The following is a 21,148-nucleotide window of genomic DNA, read 5'->3' on the forward strand; positions in this document are numbered from 1 at the left end:
GTTAATGTTGAGGATGATGTGTTGAGGTATGATGAGGATGATGTGTTGAGGTATGATGAGGATGATGTGTTGAGGTATGATGAGGATGATGTGTTGAGCTATGATGAGGATGATGTGTTGAGGTATGATGAGGATGATGTGTTGAGGTATGATGAGGATGATGTGTTGAGGTATGATGAGGATGATGTGTTGAGGTATGATGAGGATGATGTGTTGACTGCAAGAAGCCCGAACAGTTATAATGTTTGACTAAAATATAATTACTCAAACCTTGATTATGATCAGGTACCTCTATTATGCATGGGGATACTTGAACTGATTTCTTAAATAAAATTCATTGAATTAAATAAATAAAAATGGTGTGGGGGGGGGGGGGGGGGGGATAGAACCACCCACGGGCCAAATTCGCCCCGCGAGTTGGGGGAACCCTGCTTTGTTCTCACTGTCACTCAGAAACTAATTCCAATGTTGCCTGGTAATGGTTCTCCTCACTGTCACTCAGAAACTAATTCCAATGTTGCCTGGTAATGGTTCTCCTCACTGTCAATTAGAAACTAATTCCAATGTTGCCTGGTAATGGTTCTCCTCACTGTCACTCAGAAACTAATTCCAATGTTGCCTGGTAATGGTTCTCCTCACTGTCACTCAGAAACTAATTCCAATGTTGCCTGGTAATGGTTCTCCTCACTGTCACTCAGAAACTAATTCCAATGTTGCCTGGTAATGGTTCTCCTCCCTGTCACTCAGAAACTAATTCCAATGTTGCCTGGTAATGGTTCTCCTCCCTGTCACTCAGAAACTAATTCCAATGTTGCCTGGAAATGGTTTGAGTTTGAGTTTGAGTTTATTTTTACAGGGACAGTGCACATTAATCAACGTTTCAGTAAAAGTGCCGGTTTTAGCCAGCCGGCTAATTTTCAACCGCAGTCCCTGGGCAGGTTATTAAAAACAATTACAATATAGACAATAACAACATAGAACAAGACATAGCATACAGGCATAGCAACATAGGACAAGCAAGACGTAGCATACAGACAGAGCAACATAGAACAAAAAGCAGCAAGACAAAATTCATAAAAGCAACAAAGTGTTTCCACACCTCACAAGTTACAGACAACAGACATGGAAAGCGGCAACACACAGCTAGGGACCATGTTCACAAATCTGATTGACCTCCTCACTGTCACTCAGAAACTAATTCCAATGTTGCCTGGTAATGGTTCTCCTCACTGTCACTCAGAAACTAATTCCAATGTTGCCTGGTAATGGTTCTCCTCACTGTCACTCAGAAACTAATTCCAATGTTGCCTGGTAATGGTTCTCCTCCCTGTCACTCAGAAACTAATTCCAATGTTGCCTGGTAATGGTTCTCCTCACTGTCACTCAGAAACTAATTCCAATGTTGCCTGTTAATGGTTCTCCTCCCTGTCACTCAGAAACTAATTCCAATGTTGCCTGGTAATGGTTCTCCTCACTGTCACTCAGAAACTAATTCCAATGTTGCCTGGTAATGGTTCTCCTCCCTGTCACTCAGAAACTAATCCCAATGTTGCCTGGTAATGGTTCTGTTCAAAACAATACGATGTTGCAGGCAGCGGATGTTGAGGCCTGGAAGGGGTTGAGGGAGCTACTCCACATGCCTGCAGTGGAGCTGGAATGTCCTCCACCCAACGCCGTCTGCAGTGGAGCTGGAATGTCCTCCACCCAACGCCATCTGCAGTGTGTGTAGAGTTTTGGAGGAGGCTGAGCTATGGCGCGGTGGGGATTGTGGCTCCGATAAATATTTCTGTGCCACTTGTGCCGTGAGAACACACAGCACTCCCAACATTGTCCACCAGTTGGAGTTATGGAAGGTAATACATTTTATGTTATGTCAACAAACCGGTTGGAACCAGCAGCGCCCTCGTGAGTAAAGGGCGCTCGAGCGTAGAATTCAAATTGAGACCGTTGGTCAAAAGACAACTGGAAGCGGGAAGCGCGCGGATGGTTGGAGAGACGCGACCAATAAGAGATGACTTGCATCGGATTGACGTGAAAGGTGAGTGATACCTTAGCTATTCGCTTAGCTAAGATAATAATTCATCAAACTACTATCAAATAACTTAAAAACAATACATGATGTAATGTACTCTTGGTTTTTCATCAGCTAGCCAAGCTACATAGCCTGTAATGTTAGCTGGTAATTGTTGTATAAATGTTGGTACGTTTTAGCTAACGTTAGCTACAGTAGCTAGCTAGTTAAAGTTACTGTAACGTTAGCTAACTTTAGCTAGCTAGACTCAATATTGAGAAATTGTAGTCATTTAAACCCATGATATACTTTCTCACCATCTCCTTCCATCCTCCTCCCTTTAGTACCTGGCTTATCCTGCCCCTGTCCAGTTAAGTGGTGGAGAGTTTTGAAGCTGTGAGCTCTGATAGAGAAATGTATCAACCACCACAAACAGGTAAAACAGACACACACACACACACAGATGACCCAATGTAGATTATGTTCGACTTGACAAAAAGAAGAATACATAAAGCAGATCAGATTAGTTAGATGCATTTGATATTGAATACTCATGTTGTTTATGTTGTGTTTGTGTCTAATTGATGTCTTTCAGGTTGGCGTATTGGGGCGGATTGTTCTGTCCTCTGTATTTCAGACCAAAGCAAGACAATATTTAAAGCTCGCTATGGATCTACTAAAAGGTTAGCCTCTATAAAGTATTTGGATGTATTTGAAGTGTGATTATAGTGTGTTCTGTGTTACTCCTTTGTCTATCCAATACTAACTGAATGGTGAATGAATGTATTTACAGTGAATCAATCAATCAATACAGTTTGATTATAGTGTGTTCTGTGTAATTCCTTCATCTTTTCCAATACTAACTGAATGGTGAATGAAGGTATTTGCAGTCAATCAATCAATCAATCAATACAGTGTTTGAACAAAATTCAACTCCAGTTGAAGAACTGGGACAAGCTATACATCTCATTGTGGGGTAGGCCACATGTTATGAAGATGGTTAAAGCTCCTAAACGGAATTACGTCATCAGCATGTTTCCACTGTCCATACCTGCCTACACCTTTAACACCATAGACAAAATGATTCATTTGGACTATTAAAAGGGCCAGGATGAACCAAGCTAGATTACAGGTAAAGACTTAGAAGGGAGGATTAAAGCTCCCTAACATGTAATTATAGCAAGAAGCCTTTATAACTGCCCAGATAGGCTCTTTATTGAGAACTCTAATAGGCCAATTTGGGTTGACATGGAAGAAGAACTTAATGCCCCATTTGGAGCATCATATTATCTGAGTCAACACTTAAATGTGGGACTGCAGAATCCCATAATGTCCCATACTAAGAAATATGGCGTCAGATAAATAAGAGACAGACATCTTCACCTTTCCTGACAAGCTCTGCTTCTTTATGGAACAACCATAAATACAAATTAGGAGGAAAGGTGGTTGTCTGGAAAGACACATTTTTTTCTTCACTTTTGCGCTATGTGTCAACTTTAATTTGAGTGTGGCTGTGGAAGACTGGTCCCTTGATGATGTCTGCAAGTGGCTGAGTACCAATGATCTCCATGATTCCATCCCATCATTCCAAGGTTCACAATCTTTCTGAAGAATGCCAACTCTCTTCAATTGTCCACTTTGCAACGAGCATACTGTCTTTGTGTCCAGACGACTCACACATATTGGCCTCTATCACCAGCATGAACCACATTTTCTAATTACCTGTGGAATTAATGGGTGTGGGAAAGCAAATATATGTTTTAGCGCCTATCGGTCACACATCTACCAAAACCACAGAGCTTTTAAGCCCCAACTTAAATGAGAATTGCCCTCATGATGAATTTGAGACGGGGACTGATCCCATTGAAGATGACATGAGCGATGTAGAGAGTCTGCCAGAGGCTGAATATGTTCAAGCCACAGAGATCAACACTGAGCAGCTAATTGAAGGTCTCAAAATCAATACCTGTCTTTTAATTTTGAAAATCAGGAATCAGCATCCCAGCTACGGTACAGAATAGCATTGTTGAGGACCTCAGAACCATTTTTGATGCATTTATGACACACTACAGCGATCCCCTCAGGTTTCATCTTACAAATAAGCAAATAAACGTGGTTGAACATGACGATCTCAGGGACATGCTCAACAACTCTGCAGTATTTGAGGAATGCATTAGATGCATAAGCTCTGAGTGGATGCTGGAGCATTACTGTGTGAAAGAATTGGGCATGGTCCGGCCAATTGAAGTACCACTGAGCAACAAAGAAGGTTATAAAACAAGGTGATTTCAATCCAGCTACATGGTCCCCAGGGTATATGAATATAAAGAGACATGAGACAAAACAATCATAATGAATAAGATTACATGGACAGGGAGACCTGATCCTAGGTCAGCAATCCTCCTCTGAGACACTTCCCAGGAGTCACCAGGACCAAGAAACATAACACTTACTGTTGTAAAGTCAAGTTACAGCAGGTGTTTACTGCCATCTAGTGGAAGATACCAATAAAACACTTTATTATCAGGGTGGGGAGAAGGCTGAAATGAAACAGAAAGTCTAAATGTGTTCTTTTGTACAGGATCCATTTTGAGACGACAGAGCAGAAAACAAGATATGGAGAGAACTAAAAAATAAAGTGAGTATTTCTAAGTATTTCTGAATAATAATCTAAGCCTATAACTTCAGTTTATTGTTGTTGTAGCCTTGTGTTATTATGCAATTAATAATGGCCGTGTTTAGTTAATTCAAATGGAAGTTATCAATTGTCACCATGGTCACAGTTCTATTGCAATTGCTGATCAGATGTTAGAATGCATTAGATTGAAGGTAACAGTCAGCCAGATTAAGCTACAGGTATAAAAATTACCTGGCTGTTGTTGACAAGCATGGACCTATTCAGTTCATATCCATATTATTAAATATTTGATTCATTGATTGAAATTATGACCCCATCCTCAGTAGCCTATTCCAGCAGGCTACTGGGCAACAGAAGCACTTCCTACCTCAACATCGTCTTGCTATTCATGTTAAATAAATGAATCTGTCAATTTGAACTAAGCAAGCTGCTAAATCATTCAGCTTACATCTTGCCTACATGTTGCCCAGGCTACTGGAGGCTGTCTGAAATAAGATGTAGGCCTATCTGGGGCTATGTTTTGGCCTAGTTTTCAGGCCTGGTGGGTGGGTTTTGAGTAGTCATTGGGCTAGAAAAAGTCATTGCATTAAATCATCTGACTGTTTGGATGTGTCTGTTAGTAAACTGTTTTATTTCTAAGAGATAATGAATAAAATAGAACAATTGACCTTCAATAATTAGTTGTCACTGTGTTACCCACAACCAACATGCTGCATCTCTGTTTAGGGGTCAGTGGTCTAAAATGAGTCTCTCTGGGGAGAGAGGGGAGGGGGGCCCTGCCTCTAAAATGAGTCTCTCTGGGGAGAGAGAGGAGGGGGGCCCTGCCTCTAAAATGAGTCTCTCTGGGGAGAGAGAGGAGGGGGGCCCTGTCTCTAAAATGAGTCTCTCTGGGGAGAGAGAGGAGGGGGGCCCTGCCTCTAGAATGAGTCTCTCTGGGGAGAGAGAGGAGGGGGGCCCTGCCTCTAAAATGAGTCTCTCTGGGGAGAGAGAGGAGGGGGGCCCTGCCTCTAAAATGAGTCTCTTTGGGTGAGTTGACAATATTGTTTAAGAATTTATATTCCAAAACGCTATATGCAAAAAAATCTGAATGATTGCTTCAATATAATGTTCTAGATTTTAGATATGCATGAAAATGAATTTTCCCAAAACGCTTTATGTCCAATTATATCCAATGTTTAGCTGGAATGTAATGTTCGTATCCTGTATGTTTGACTGTGATATGTGGTTGTCTCACCTAGATATTTTAAGATGAATGCACTTACAGATGCAATATCTTAATTTTACCCAGTTTCTCACAGCAGGAAAATAATCCTGCAGCAACAGCAAATGTGCATTTTTATGTGGATTATAAATAAGGGGCATTTTTCGTAAGGGCTGATCCATTTTTCATTAGGGCAAATCAAGTCCGAAACTTTAAGTGGAATTTACCCACTTTAGAAGCCTTTATAAAGCCTTGTAGTGGTTTAATAATTTATTTAAACAATAAAAGCTAATTGACCAACATTTCTGAAAATGGATATATAGCGTTTTGGAATGAAACTCTTGTTTCCCCATCTGAGCTCAGAGTAGATGAGAGATGTAATGTTTGTCTCTGTTGTGTTGAAGTCCAATCAAGCAGGAGAGACCAGCCTCCCCTGTACCCAGCTGTGTGTCCATGAAGAGTGACCTGTCTATGAATCTTCCTATACTGTTTAGAGAGGGAGACTTTTCTACTGAACAAAGGTAAGAAGAACTCATGGGTCAGGGTCAGTGAGTTAAACAACACTGTATCTAGTCATTTCTCCTCTCCCATTTTACCATTTATTTGTGTTGTTTTCAAAATCCATAGGCTAATCCTTTTTTCCATTTTCATAGTCCTGAAACAATATTAAACTAACACAACATTCCCTCCCTGTGTGTGTGTGTGTGTGTGTGTGTGTGTGTGTGTGTGTGTGTGTGTGTGTGTGTGTGTGTGTGTGTGTGTGTGTGTGTGTGTGTGTGTGTGTGTGTGTGTGTGTGTGTGTGTGTGTGCACTCCCTGGATGAGGAGATGTAATCTCATGTTTTGCCCACAGAAACCAACAGGAGAGATCAGTGTCAGAGATTCTCAGTGGTCAGTCTTCCCAGAGTCATCAAACAGACCTGGCCTCCATATTCAGTGTATGTGGTCCTGTTATGTACATTTGTTTTTGTTTACCTCAAGTAAAGTTGTTCTGTCAATTATTCATTAATATGTTAATGAGAAAGCATTTAGACTCTTACTTAACTTATTTACTTGATTTATTTCAGTTGCTTGAAGAGAATATTATGACATTTGTGAAGAACGAGCTGAATATGTTCAAGAGGATTCTTAGTCCAGAACTCCCAGAAGGCTTTGAGAGTCAGAAGCAGGATAAGGAAGTGGTGGACGCTGAAGATGAGAAGCAGGAGAGCAGTGCCAGAGAGGGGGCTCTGAAGATCACACTGCACATCCTGAGGAAAATGAACCAGAAGGAGCTTGCTGACACACTGGAGAAAAGTAAGAGCTGTCTGCCTCATGTTGAATGCTGTTTTAGAACATTTAAAAGCTGTAGCTAAAGTACAGCTAAAGTAGCTGTGTAACTCAATGATATTGTAGCAGCCTTAACACAACCCCTAGTGACCTCATCAAGTAGCAGAATAATGTGTTGTGTTGAGAGAGAGAGAGAGAGAGAGAGAGAGAGAGAGAGAGAGAGAGAGAGAGAGAGAGAGAGAGAGAGATAATACCAATAATAATACAATCAGTCACACCAGTGTGGAATGCATTATGAAAACATTTATACAGTCAGTTAAGCGAAAAAATGATTATAATTTAAACTTTATAAAACATTCTTACAATAGTGTAGCCATTAAAACAGACATAATATTAATATCCTCTGTGTTATTTCTTCATTCAGATGAGCTTGCTGTGATTTGCCAACGTGAACTCAAATCTAATCTAAAGAAGAAGTTTCAATGTGTATTTGAGGGGATCGCTAAACAAGGAAACCCAACACTTCTCAATAAGATCTACACAGAGCTCTACATCACAGAGGGTGGAACAGGAGAGGTCAATAATGAACATGAGCTGAGACAGATTGAGACAACAACCAGGAAACAAGCAAGACCAGAGACTGCAATCAAATGTAACGACATCTTCAAACCCTTAACTGGACAAGACAAACTTATCAGAACTATGCTGACAAAGGGAGTCGCTGGCATTGGAAAAACAGTCTCTGTGCAGAAGTTCATTCTGGACTGGGCTGAAGGAAAAGCAAATCAGGATGTCCAATTTGTATTTTCATTCCCTTTTCGGGAGCTGAATTTGATGAAAAAGGAAAAACACACTTTGATTGAACTTCTCAATCACTTCTCTGAGGAAACCAAAGAATCAAGAATCTCCAACTACGACAAGTACAAAGTTCTGTTCATCTTTGATGGTCTGGATGAGTGCCGACTGCCCCTAGACTTCCAGAAGAACAAGATATGCTGTGACGTCACAAAGTCAACCTCAGTGGATGTTCTGCTGACAAATCTCATCAAGGGAAATCTGCTTCCCTCTGCTCTCCTCTGGATAACTACCCGACCTGCAGCAGCCAATAAGATCCCTTCAGGGTGTGTTGACCAGGTGACAGAGGTACGAGGGTTCAATGACCCACAGAAGGAGGAGTACTTCAGGAAGAGATTCAGTGATCAGGACCTGGCCAGCAGAATCATCTCACACATAAAGACATCAAGGAGCCTCCACATCATGTGCCACATTCCAGTCTTCTGTTGGATTTCTGCAACAGTCCTTGAACACATGTTGAGTACAGACAAGACAGAAGAGATGCCCAAGACTCTGACTGAGATGTACTCACACCTTGTGGAGTTTCATACCGAACAGAAGAATGAAAAGTATCTTGGGAAAGAAGAGACAGGTCCACACTGGAATAAAGAGAGCATTCTGTCACTGGGAAAACTGGCTTTTCAACAGCTTGTGAATGGCAATCTGATTTTCTATGAAGAAGACCTGAAAGAGGCTGGCATTGATGTCAATGAAGCCTCAGTGTACTCAGGATTGTGCACACAGATCTTTAAAGAGGAATGTGTGCTGTACCAGGACAAGGTGTACTGCTTCGTGCATCTGAGCATTCAGGAGTTTCTGGCTGCTGTATATGTGTTCCTCTCATTCTTCAACATCAAGGAGAATCTAATGGCCAAACCTCAATCAACCAGTAACTTTTTTGCACTGTTCAGAGACAAGCCTGAAGTTACTTTCTACAAGAGTGCTGTGGATAAAGCCTTACAAAGTGAGACGGGAAACCTGGACCTGTTCCTCCGCTTCCTTCTGGGCCTCTCACTGGTGTCCAATCAGAAGTACTTACGGGGTCTACTGACAAAGACAAGAAGCAGCTCACAGAGCCATGAAGAAACAGTCAAGTACATCAAGGAGAAGATCAGGGAGAATCCCTCTCCAGAGAGGTGCATCAATCTGTTCCACTGTCTGAATGAACTGAATGACCATTCTCTAGTGGAGGAGATCCAAAGCTACCTGAGATCAGGAAGTCTCTCAGAAGCCAAACTGTCACCTGCACAGTGGTCAGCTCTGGTCTTTGTGTTGCTGACTTCAGAAAAGGAGCTGGATGTGTTTGACCTGAAGAAATACTCCAGATCAGAGGAAGGTCTTCTGAGGCTGCTGCCAGTGGTCAAAGCCTCCAGAGCTGCTCTGTGAGTAAATAAAAGTATATTTAAGTACTAATCATCAGTTTAGAGAAAAATATATATTATAGTATGTATATAATACTATATTGAAAAACATATTGAATCACTGCATTGATGTTCATTGTCCTTCTACACTACTGGTGTTAAATTAACAGTTTGTGAAATCATGATGATCTCTCTGTCAGGCTGTCACACTGTCTAGTCACAGAGGAAGGCTGTGCTTCTCTGGTCTCAGCTCTGAAGTCAAACCCCTCACACCTGAGAGAGCTGGACCTGAGTAACAATGACCTGAAGGATTCAGGAGTGAAGCTGCTCTCTGCTGGACTGGGGAATCCCCACTGTAAACTGGAGACTCTGAGGTCAGTATTTCTGTAGTTGGTCAACAAGTGATAACTGTTCACCAGATCCACATGTGTTTACCAGGCACACATAGTCCACACCATATGTGTTTGGACAGTGAAGCTTACAGTTTTACATTTGGTGCTATGCTCCAGCAATTTGGATTTGAGATATAATGTTTCATATTAGGTGACAGTACAGAATGTCACCTTTTATTTGAGGATATTTTCATACATATCTGTGTTACTGTTTAGAAATTAAAGCACTTTATGTATCTATTCCTCCCATTTGTATATGTTGTAATAATTTGGACATATTCACTTATATTGTATTAAAGTATTCATAAGTTTAGTATTTGGTCCCATATTCCTTGCCTGCAGTTATTACATCAAGCTTGTGATTATACAAACTTGTTGAATACATTTGCAGTTTGTCTTGGTTGTGTTTTAGATGATGTTTTTCCCAATAGAAACTGAATGGTGAATAATGTCCTGTCATTTTGGAGTCACTTCACTTGTATTGTCAGTAAGAATAGAAGATGTTTCTGAACACTTCTACATTCATGTGGATGCTACCATGATTATGAATAATCATTAATGAATTGTGAATGATGATGAATGAGAAAGTTACAGAGGAACAAGGATCATACCCCCTCTGTTATTGGTAATGGTGAGAGGTTAGCATGTTTTGTTGTAGCCTCTGTAACTTTCTCACTCATTATTATTCATGATTCATTCATGATTTTTCTTAATCATGTCATCATCAGGATTAATTTAGTAATGTTTAGAAACATGTTATTCACTCACTTAGACAGAAAATTACTCCAGTCATCATCCACCATTTAGTTACTAAATGCAAAACATAACCCAAAACACAACCAAAACAAACTGCAAATGCAACCAACGAGTTTGGGACCAAATACTAAACTTTTGACTACTTTAATAGACTATGAGTGAATTTATCAAAATACTTATGACTTCTTCAAAAGTGGGGGACTAGATACATAAAGTGCTTTCATTTCTAAATGGTGAAACAGATATGTATTCAAATACCCTCAAATAAAAGGTGACATTATATACTGTCACCTCATATGAAACATTTGATCTCAAAACCAAAATGCTGGAGTATAGAGCCACATTTAAAATGTTAGCTTCACTGTCAAAATAGATATAGTGTGGACTCAATACAATCTACCGTAATTTTCGGACTATAAGCCGCGCCTTTTTTCCCATTTTTCGACCCCTGCGGCTTATATAACGGTGCTGCTAATCTATTGATTTTTACAGCTAACGGCCACTAGAAGACCTCCTAAATCTATGGATTTTACAGGTTACAGTCCACCAACTTTAACTCTATGGGCTCTGTGACCGGTCCGCGCCCCCCACCTTTAAGCGGTGGGCTCCAGCAGGAAAAGCTGGAGGCCGGAAAAGAGTGAGACAGGTAGCGCGCAAAAGTAAAAGTGGAACCGAGAGTGGTACGAGAGACAGAACGAGAGACAGAACGAGAGCAAGACAGACAGACATTACGAGAGCGAGACAGTTTGTGCAAAGGAAGTTTTCATGCACAAACCCTCATTATGGAAAACAAACGTAGAAATGCATATGATGCAGCTTTTAAATTAAAGGCAGTCAATCTGGCTGTAAAAGAAGGAAATAGAGCTGCTGCACGTAGCCTTGGCATCAATGAGTCAATGGTGAGACGTTGGAGACGCCAGCGGGAAGAACTGTCTCAATGCAAAAAGTCAAAAAAAGCTTTCAGAGGTAATAAAAGCAGATGGCCAGAACTTGAAGACTTTCTTGAAGATTGGGTGAACACACAGAGAGCAGACGGCCGAGGTGTTTCCACCGTGCAGATCCGACTGAAAGCTGAAACAGTCACCACCGAAATGAAAATTGAAAATTTTAGAGGTGGACCATCCTGGTGTTTCAGATTTATGAGACGAAAGGGACTCTCCATCAGGGCGCGGACGACTGTGTGTCAGCAACTCCCTCCCGACTACCAGGAAAAAATAACAAACTTCGGCGAATTCACACAAAGAATGATAGAGGAATATTCCATCGGACCGGACCAGATCACAAATATGGATGAAGTGCCTTTGACGATTGACCTGCCTCTCACTAGGACTGTTAACAAGAAAGGTGAATCGTCCATCACGTTGAGAACCACTGGCCACGAGAGAACGAATTTCACTTGTGTTCTTGGCTGCACAGCATCTGGATTAAAGCTTCCGCCAATGGTGATTTTTAAGCGGATTACAATGCCAAAAGAAAAGATCCTGAACGGCATCTCCTTTAAAGTCAACAAGAAAGGGTGGATGATGGAAAGTGTAATGAATGGGTGGCTGAATGAGTGCTACGTCAAGCGCCCTGGATGATTCTTTCGCCAAAAAAAAGCTTTGCTCGTTTTGGACAGCATGAGGGCCCATATAACGGATTATGTGAAAGCAGCCATCAAGAGCACAAACTCGATTCCAGCTGTGATTCCTGGGGGCACAACGAAGCATCTGCAGCCACTCGACATCAGTGTCAATCGTGCGTTCAAAGTGGCACTACGCGTTCAGTGGGAGGCGTGGATGACTAGCGGCGATAAATCATTCACCAAAACTGGTCGCATGCGAAAAGCAACTTTCGCTCAAGTTTGCGAGTGGATCCTGATAGCGTGGAGTAGTGTCAAAACATCCACGATCATTAACGGGTTCCGAAAGGCTGGACTGCTGCGTGATGAAGAGGAGGATGCCGCCACAGCTGAGGCCCTTCAGAGGCTGTTCGATTCCGACAGTGACGAAGAGGAGTTCGTTGGTTTTAAGAGCGTCAACGAAGGAGAGAGGAGAGTGGCTGACGAAGCCACCCTGAGCCTGTTCGTTTCCGACACTGAAGATGAGGACTTTGGTGGTTTTAGTACGCAGGAAGAAGACGGAGATGAGGATTAATGACTTGACTTTTCTGGTTACAGCCGTTTACTGCACCTTAGCCTAAAAGATGAAGACGAGGATTAATGACTTTTCTGGTAGGCTGATTACCGTATATTTTAAGCAGCCGTGTTGCTGCAACTTTAGGCTTACTATCGTGTTACAGGCACATTATTTTGCACTTTAAAAAAAACACATTTAATTTAGCCATTGATATTGCCTCGTCAAGCGCTGTAAGCTTTGTTTTTTGTTATGGTACTACTGTAGGCTATAATGTAGATACATATTCAAAGATGTGCACACTTTTTCAAGGTTTTTCAAAAATAACCAAAGTTAAGTGGTTAAATGATTGTGACGCTATTAACTAATTTTGCTGGAATACGTTATGCAAATATGCAACTTGTTTGTTGAAATGTTAATAAATGGGAGCTTCCTCAAGCAGCCATCTCTTTCCCGACAATCCCCTCTGTGCACGAACCCTTACATATGGTAATTAAACATTAAAACACCTGCGGCTTATAGTCCAGTGCAGCTTATATATGTACACATCATTCAATTTAGCTGCTGCGGCTTATACTCCGGTGCGCCTTATAGTGCGGAAAATACGGTAAATCTGATACCTCACTGTCTGTCTTTTGACTGATACTGCTTTTTAAACTGCTCTGGTCAGTCTACTCAAATATTCGTACTATACATGTTTCTCTCTACAAGCAATATTATGATCATTTCTAATAATGATACATTCATTTATGAATGGATATGGCAGGTTTCAGGACACTGATATATTTGAATATGTTGTAAAAATATACTGCCACAATTTTCACCACCAAAGAATAGCATTGTGGTTTTAATATGATTTGACTCTTTGCAGGCTGTCAGGCTGTCTAGTCACAGAGGAAGGCTGTGCTTCTCTGGTCTCAGCTCTGAAGTCAAACCCCTCACACCTGAGAGAGCTGGATCTGAGTAACAATGACCTGAAGGATTCAGGAGTGAAGCTGCTCTCTGCTGTCCTGGGGAATCCCCACTGTAAACTGGAGACTCTGAGGTCAGTATTCCTGTAGTTGGTCAACAAGTGATAACTGTTCACCAGATCCACATGTGTTTACCAGGCACACATAGTCCACACCATATGTGTTTGGACAGTGAAGCTTACAGTTTTACATTTGGTGCTATGCTCCAGCATTTTGGATTTCAGATAAAATGTTTTTTTTTTGGCAACAGTACAGAATGTCACCGTTTATTTGATGTTAATAGTGAGAGGTTAGCATGTTTTGTTGTAGCGTCTGTAACTCTCTCACTCATTATTATTCATGATTCATTCATGATCCTTCTCAATCATGGCATCATCAGGATTACTTTAGTAGTGTTTAGAAACATGTTATCTACTCACTTAGACAGAAAATGACTCAACACCAAAGAATAGTAATATGATTTTAATATGATTTGACTCTTTGCAGGCTGTCAGGCTGTCTAGTCACAGAGGAAGGCTGTGCTTCTCTGGTCTCAGCTCTGAAGTCAAACCCCTCACACCTGAGAGAGCTGGATCTGAGTAACAATGACCTGAAGGATTCAGGAGTGAAGCTGCTTTCTGCTGGACTGGGGAATCCCCACTGTAAACTGGAGACTCTGAGGTCAGTATTCCGGTATCACTCAATGAACACACACACTGGACACACACACTGGACACTCACACACACACACACTGGACACACACACACACACACACACACACACACACTGGACATACACACACACTGGACACACACACACACACAAAGATTAATTTAGTAGTGTTTAGAAATATGTTATCTACTGTTAAAAATGATACATTCATTCATTTATATACAGTACCAGTCAAAAGTTTGGACACACCTACTCATTCAAGGTTTTTTCTTTATTTTTAAAATGTTTTACATTGTAAAATAATAGTGAAGACATCACAACTATGAAATAACACATATGGAATCATGTAGTAACCAAAAAAGTGTTAAACAATTGAAAATATATTTGAAATTTGAAATTCTTCAAATAGCCACCCTTTGTCTTGATGACAGCTTTGCACACTCTTGGCATTCTCTCAACCAGCTTCACCTGGAATGCTTTTCCAACAGTCTTGAAGGAGTTCCCACATATGCTGAGCACTTGTTGGCTGCTTTTCCTTCACTCTGCCGTCCGACTCATCCCAAACATCTCAATTGGGTTGAGGTCGGGTGATTATGGAGGCCAGGTCATCTGATGCAGCACTCCATCACTCTCCTTCTTGGTCAAATAGCCCTTACACAGCCTGGAAGTGTGTTGGGTCATTGTCCTGTTGAAAAACAAATGATAGTCCCACTTAGCCCAAACCAGATGGGATGGCGTATTGCTGCAGAATGCTGTGGTAGCCATGCTGGTTAAGTGTGCCTTGAATTCTAAATAAATCACAGACAGTGTCACCAGCAAAGCACCCCCACACCATAACACCTCCTCCTCTATGCTTTACGGTGGGATCTACACATGCCGAGATCATCCGTTCACCCACACCGCGTCTCACAAAGACACAGCGGTTGGAACCAAAAATCTCCAAGTTGGACTCCAGACCAAAGGACAAATGTCCACCTGTGTAATGTCATTGCCCGTGTTTGTTGGCCCAAGCAAGTCTCTTCTTCTTATTGGGGTCCTTTAGTAGTGATTTATTTGAGGCAATTCGACCATGAAGGCCTGATTCACACAGTCACCTCTGAACAGTTGATGTTGAGCTGTGTCTGTGACTTGAACTCTGTGATGCATTTATTTGGGCTGCAATTTCTGAGGCTGGTAACTCTAATGAACTTATCCTCAGCAGCAGAGGTAACTCTGGGTCTTCCATTCCTGTGGCGGTCCTCATGAGAGTCAGTTTCATCATAGTGCTTGATGTTTTTTGCGACTGCACTTGAAGAAACTTTAAAAGTTCTTGAAATGTTCCTTATTGAATGACCATCATGTCTTAAAGTAATGATGGACTGTGGTTTCTCTTTGCTTATTTGAGCTGTTCTTGCCATAATATGGACTTGGTCTTTTACCAAATAGGGCTATCTTCTGTACACCCCCCCTACCTTGTCACAGCACAACTGATTGGCTCAAACGCATTAAGAAGGAAAGAAATTCCATAAATTAACTTTTAAGAAGGCACACCTGTTAATTGAAATGCATTCCAGGTGACTACCTCACGAAGCTGGTTGAGAGAATGCCAAGAGTGTGCAAAGCTGTCATCAAGGCAAAGGGTGGCTTTTTGAAGAATCTACAAAATAAAATATAGAACATTTGTTTAACACTTTTTTGGTTACTACATGATTCCATATGTGTTATTTCATACTTTTGATGTCTTCACTATTATTCTACAATGTAAAAAATAGTTTTAAAAAAACTAAACAAAAACTTGAATGAGTAGGTGTGCTCAAACATTTGACTGGTACTGTATATATACATATATGAATAGATATGGCAGGTTTCAGGACTCTGATGTATCTGAAAATGTTGAAAAAATATATTTTCACCACCAAAGAATAGCAGTGTGGTTTTAATATGATTTGACTCTTTGCAGGCTGTCAGGCTGTCTAGTCAAAGAGAAAGGCTGTGCTTCTCTGGTCTCAGCTCTGAAGTCAAACCCCTCACATCTGAGAGAGCTGGATCTGAGTAACAATGACCTGAAGGATTCAGGAGTGAAGCTGCTCTCTGCTGTCCTGGGGAATCCCCACTGTAAACTGGAGACTCTGAGGTCAGTATTCCTGTAATTGGTCAACAAGTGATAACTGTTCACCAGATCCACATGTGTTTACCAGGCACACATAGTCCACACCATATGTGTTTGGACAGTGAAGCTTACAGTTTTACATTTGGTGCTATATTCCATCATTTTGGATTTGAGATAAAACGTTTCATGTTAGGTGACAGTACAGGATGTCACCTTTTATTTGAGGTTAATGGTGAGAGGTTAGCATGTTTTGTTGTAGCCTCTGTAACTTTCTCACTCATTATTATTCATGATTCATTCATTATTTTTCTTAATCATGGCATCATCAGGATTCAGTTAGTAGTGTTTAGAAACATGTTATCTACTCACTTAGACAGAAAATTACTCCAGTCATCATCCACCATTCAGTTACTATTGGACAAAACATAACCCAAAACACAACCAAAACAAACTGCAAATGCAACCAACGAGTTTGGAACCAAATACTCAACTTTTGACTACTTTAATACACTATAAGTTAATTGGTCAGAATACTTATGACTTCTTCAAATAGGGGGACTAGATACATAAAGTGCTTTCATTTCTAAACGGTGAAACAGATATGTATGAAAATACCATCAAATAAAAGGTGACATTATATACTGTCACCTCATATGAAACATTTGATCTCAAATCCAAAATGCTGGAGTATAGAGCCACATTTAAAATGTTATCTTCACTGTCAAACTAGATATGGTGTGGACTGTATACTCAATACAATCTAAATCTGATACCGCACTGTCTGTCTTTTGACTGATACTGCTTTTTAAACTGCTCTGGTCAGTCTACTCAAATATTCGTACTATACATTTTTCTCTCTACAAGCAATATTATGATAATTTCTAATAATGATACATTCATTTATGACTAGATATGGCAGGTTTCAGAACACTGATATATCTGAATATGTTGAAAAAATATATTGCCACTCTATTTTCAACACCAAAGAATAGCAGTGTGGTTTTAATATGATTTGACTCTTTGCAGGCTGTCAGGCTGTCTAGTCACAGAGGAAGGCTGTGCTTCTCTGGTCTCAGCTCTGAAGTCAAACCCCTCACACCTGAGAGAGCTGGATCTGAGTAACAATGACCTGAAGGATTCAGGAGTGAAGCTGCTCTCTGCTGGACTGGGGAATCCCCACTGTAAACTGGAGACTCTGAGGTCAGTATTCCTGTAGTTGGTCAACAAGTGATAACTGTTCACCAGATCCACATGTGTTTACCAGGCACACATAGTCCACACCATATGTGTTTGGACAGTGAAGCTTACAGTTTTACATTTGGTGCTATGCTCCATCATTTTGGATTTGAGATAGAATGTTTCATATTAGGCAACAGTACAGAATGTCACCTTTTATTTGATGTTAATGGTGAGAGGTTAGCATGTTTTGTTGTAGCCTCTGTAACTTTCTCATTCATTATTATTCATGATTCATTCATGATTTTTCTTAATCATGGCATCATCAGGATTCATTCAGTAGTGTTTAGAAACATGTTATCTACTCACTTAGACAGAAGATTAATCCAGTCATCATCCACCATTCAGTTACTATCGGGCAAAACATAACCCAGAACACAACCAAAACAAACTGCAAATGCAACCAATGAGATTACAACCGAATACTCAACTTTTGACTACTGTAATACACTATAAGTGAATTGGTCAGAATACTTATGACTTCTTCAAATAGGAGGACTAGATACATAAAGTGCTTTCATTTCTAAACGGTGAAACAGATATGTATTAAAATACCCTCAAATAAAAGGTGACATTATATACTGTCACCTCATATGAAACATTTGATCTCAAATCCAATATGCTGGAGTATAGAGCCACATTTAAAATGTTAGCTTCACTGTCAAACTAGATATGGTGTGGACTGTATACTCAATACAATCTAAATCTGATACCTCACTGTCTGTCTTTTGCCTGATACTGCTTTTTAAACTGCTCTGGTCAGTCTACTCAAATATTCGTACTATACATTTTTCTCTCTACACACAATATTAAGATTTGTTCTAATAATTATATATATATATATGGCAGGTTTCAGGACACTGGTATAAATGAAAAAGGTAGAAAAAATATACTGCCACTATTTTCACCACCAAGGAATTGCAGTGTGGTTTTAATATGATTCTTTGCAGGATGTCAGGCTGTCTAGTCACAGAGGAAGGCTGTGCTTCTCTGGTCTCAGCTCTGAAGTCAAACCCCTCACACCTGAGAGAGCTGGATCTGAGTAACAATGACCTGAAGGATTCAGGAGTGGAGCTGCTCTCTGCTGGACTGGGGAATCCCCACTGTAAACTGGAGACTCTGAGGTAACTAACTAACTAACTTTAAGCATCAGTTGTCAGAGCAGCTTACCGATCACTGCACCTGTACACAGCCCATCTGAAATTAGCCCACCCAACTACCTCATCCCTATATTGTTATTTATTTTGCTCATTTGTACCCCAGTTTCTCTATTTGCACATAATCTCTTGCACATCTATCATTCCAGTGTTAATACTAATTGTAATTATTTTGCACTATAGCCTATGTATTGCCTTACCTCCATAACTTGCTACATTTGCACACACTGTATATATATTTTCTGTTTTATTATTGACTTTATGTTTTGTTTTACCCCATACGTAACTCTGTGTTGTTATTTTTATCGCACTGCTTTGCTTTATCTTGGCAAGGTCGCAGTTGTAAATGAGAACTTGTTCTCAACTGGCTTACCTGGTTAAATAAAGGTTAAATAAAAAATGTATTTAAAAAAAATGGTATTCCACTATTTTCACCACCAAAGAATAGCAGTGTGGTTTTAATATGATTTGATTCTTTGCAGGCTGTCAGGCTGTCTAGTCACAGAGGAAGGCTGTGCTTCTCTGGTCTCAGCTCTGAAGTCAAACCCCTCACACCTGAGAGAGCTGGACCTGAGCTACAATCACCCAGGAGACTCAGGAGTCAGACTGCTCTCTGCTGGACTGGAGGATCCACACTGCAGACTGGAGAGACTCAAGTATGTAGAGGGTTTATGTCAATGTTCATATCAGACATGTTGGAGTTATCAGGATAGTTAAGACAAACATTCTGACCACCACTTGGACTAAGTTATATAAAGACTGTGTGTGTGTGTGTGTGTGTGTGTGTGTGTGTGTGTGTGTGTGTGTGTGTGTGTGTGTGTGAGTGTGTGAGTGTGTGAGTGTGTGAGTGTGTGAGTGTGTGAGTGTGTGAGTGTGTGTGTGTGTGTGTGTGTTTGTGTGTGTGTGAGTTCAGGTGTATCCCTCAATGACTGTCTGTTCTTCTGCTTACCGCTACAGTGTGGAACATGGTGGAGAGAACACAATGAAACCTGGACTTAGAAAATGTGAGTGTTGACTGCTGTGAAGAATATGACTAAGAATAAGTCTTAATTCAAGTGAAGTCAAAGTCAAAGACCACCATCATTACTTACTTGGTCATATTAAATATCAGCTGTAGTTCTACAGAAGCACAAATCAGGGACACCAACAGTTACAAAGAGTTGCTACATAAGAAATGTGTGTTTGTGTTCAGGATGTGTGTGTGTGTGTGTGTGTGTTCAGGATGTGTGTGTGTGTGTGTGTCCAGTGTGTGTCAATGTGTGTGTCTGTGTGTGGCGCGTTCCTGATACATTAGAAATGTGTGTGTGTTTGTGTGTGTGTGTGTGTGTCCAGTGTGTGTGTGTGTGTGTGTGTGTGTGTGTGTGTGTGTGTGTGAGTGTGTGTGTGTGTGTGTGTGTGTGTGTGTGTGTGTGTGTGTGTGTGTGTGTGTATCCAGTGTGTGTGTGTGTGTGTGTGTGTTCAGGATGTGTGTGTGTGTGTGTGTGTAATTAACAGGAATAAGTGTGTTTTATATTACCATACAGTATAACATATGATCATTCAACAAGTCTCAAGTTACCTTAACTTCAACTTTTGATACTTAGAAACATCTACATTAAATGAATTAGTGAAAAGTGAGTTAACATTCTAATGTGAATGATGATGATTTCTAATATTGTGTCTGGTTTCATCCATCAGATGTCTGTGATCTCACACTGGACATAAACACAGTAAACAGACGCCTCTCTCTGTCTGAGGAGAACAGAAAGGTGACATGGAGGAGAGAGGAGCAGCCGTATCCTGATCACCCAGAGAGATTTGATTGCTGGAGACAGGTGCTGTGTAGAGAGGGTCTGACTGGGCGCTGTTACTGGGAGGTAGAGTGGAGTGGGAGAAGGGCTGTTATAGGAGTGACATATAAAGGAATCAGCAGGAGAGGAGGGGGTGGTGACTGTGTGATTGGAGGTAATGACAAGTCCTGGAGTCTGTACTGCTATGGCAACAGTTACTCTGCCTGGCACAATAGTAACCCCACTACCATAGACGTCCCCTCCTCCAGCTCCCACAGAGTAGGAGTGTATCTGGACTGGCCAGCCGGCACTCTGTCCTTCTACAGAGTCTCCTCTGACACACTGACCCACCTGAACACATTCCACTCCACATTCACTGAGCCCCTCTATCCAGGGTTTGGGGTTTATAATGTTGGCTCCTCAGTGTCCCTGTAAATAATCACCATGGTAACACTGACACACACACACACACACACACACACACACACACTGAACACACACTCTGGCCACACACACACTGGACACACACACACACACACACACACACACACACACATTCTGGACACACACATACTGGACACACACACACACACACACACACACATACACACACTGGGGACACACACACACTGGACACATACACACACACACACACACACACTGGACACACACACACACACTGGACACACACACACACGC

The 21,148-nt window shown here is 41.0% G+C and overlaps 1 protein-coding gene across 1 annotated transcript; it reads left to right on the forward strand.

Moving 5' to 3' along the window:
- Positions 1 to 6,708: 6,708 nt before the first annotated feature.
- Positions 6,709 to 20,913, forward strand: LOC311126494 (NACHT, LRR and PYD domains-containing protein 3-like). The gene is made up of 8 exons (XM_084200495.1): positions 6,709 to 6,787; positions 6,917 to 7,145; positions 7,543 to 9,334; positions 17,314 to 17,487; positions 18,474 to 18,647; positions 19,163 to 19,336; positions 19,638 to 19,684; positions 20,358 to 20,913. The coding sequence occupies exons 2-8, from the start codon at positions 6,935 to 6,937 to the stop codon at positions 20,882 to 20,884; spliced, it is 3,099 nt and encodes a 1,032-aa protein (XP_084056621.1). The 5' UTR covers positions 6,709 to 6,787; positions 6,917 to 6,934; the 3' UTR covers positions 20,885 to 20,913.
- Positions 20,914 to 21,148: the final 235 nt, after the last annotated feature.

Source organism: Coregonus lavaretus (assembly GCF_964263955.1).
Source record: "Coregonus lavaretus genome assembly, contig: HAP1_SCAFFOLD_287, whole genome shotgun sequence".
NCBI classification, from domain to species: domain Eukaryota; kingdom Metazoa; phylum Chordata; class Actinopteri; order Salmoniformes; family Salmonidae; genus Coregonus; species Coregonus lavaretus.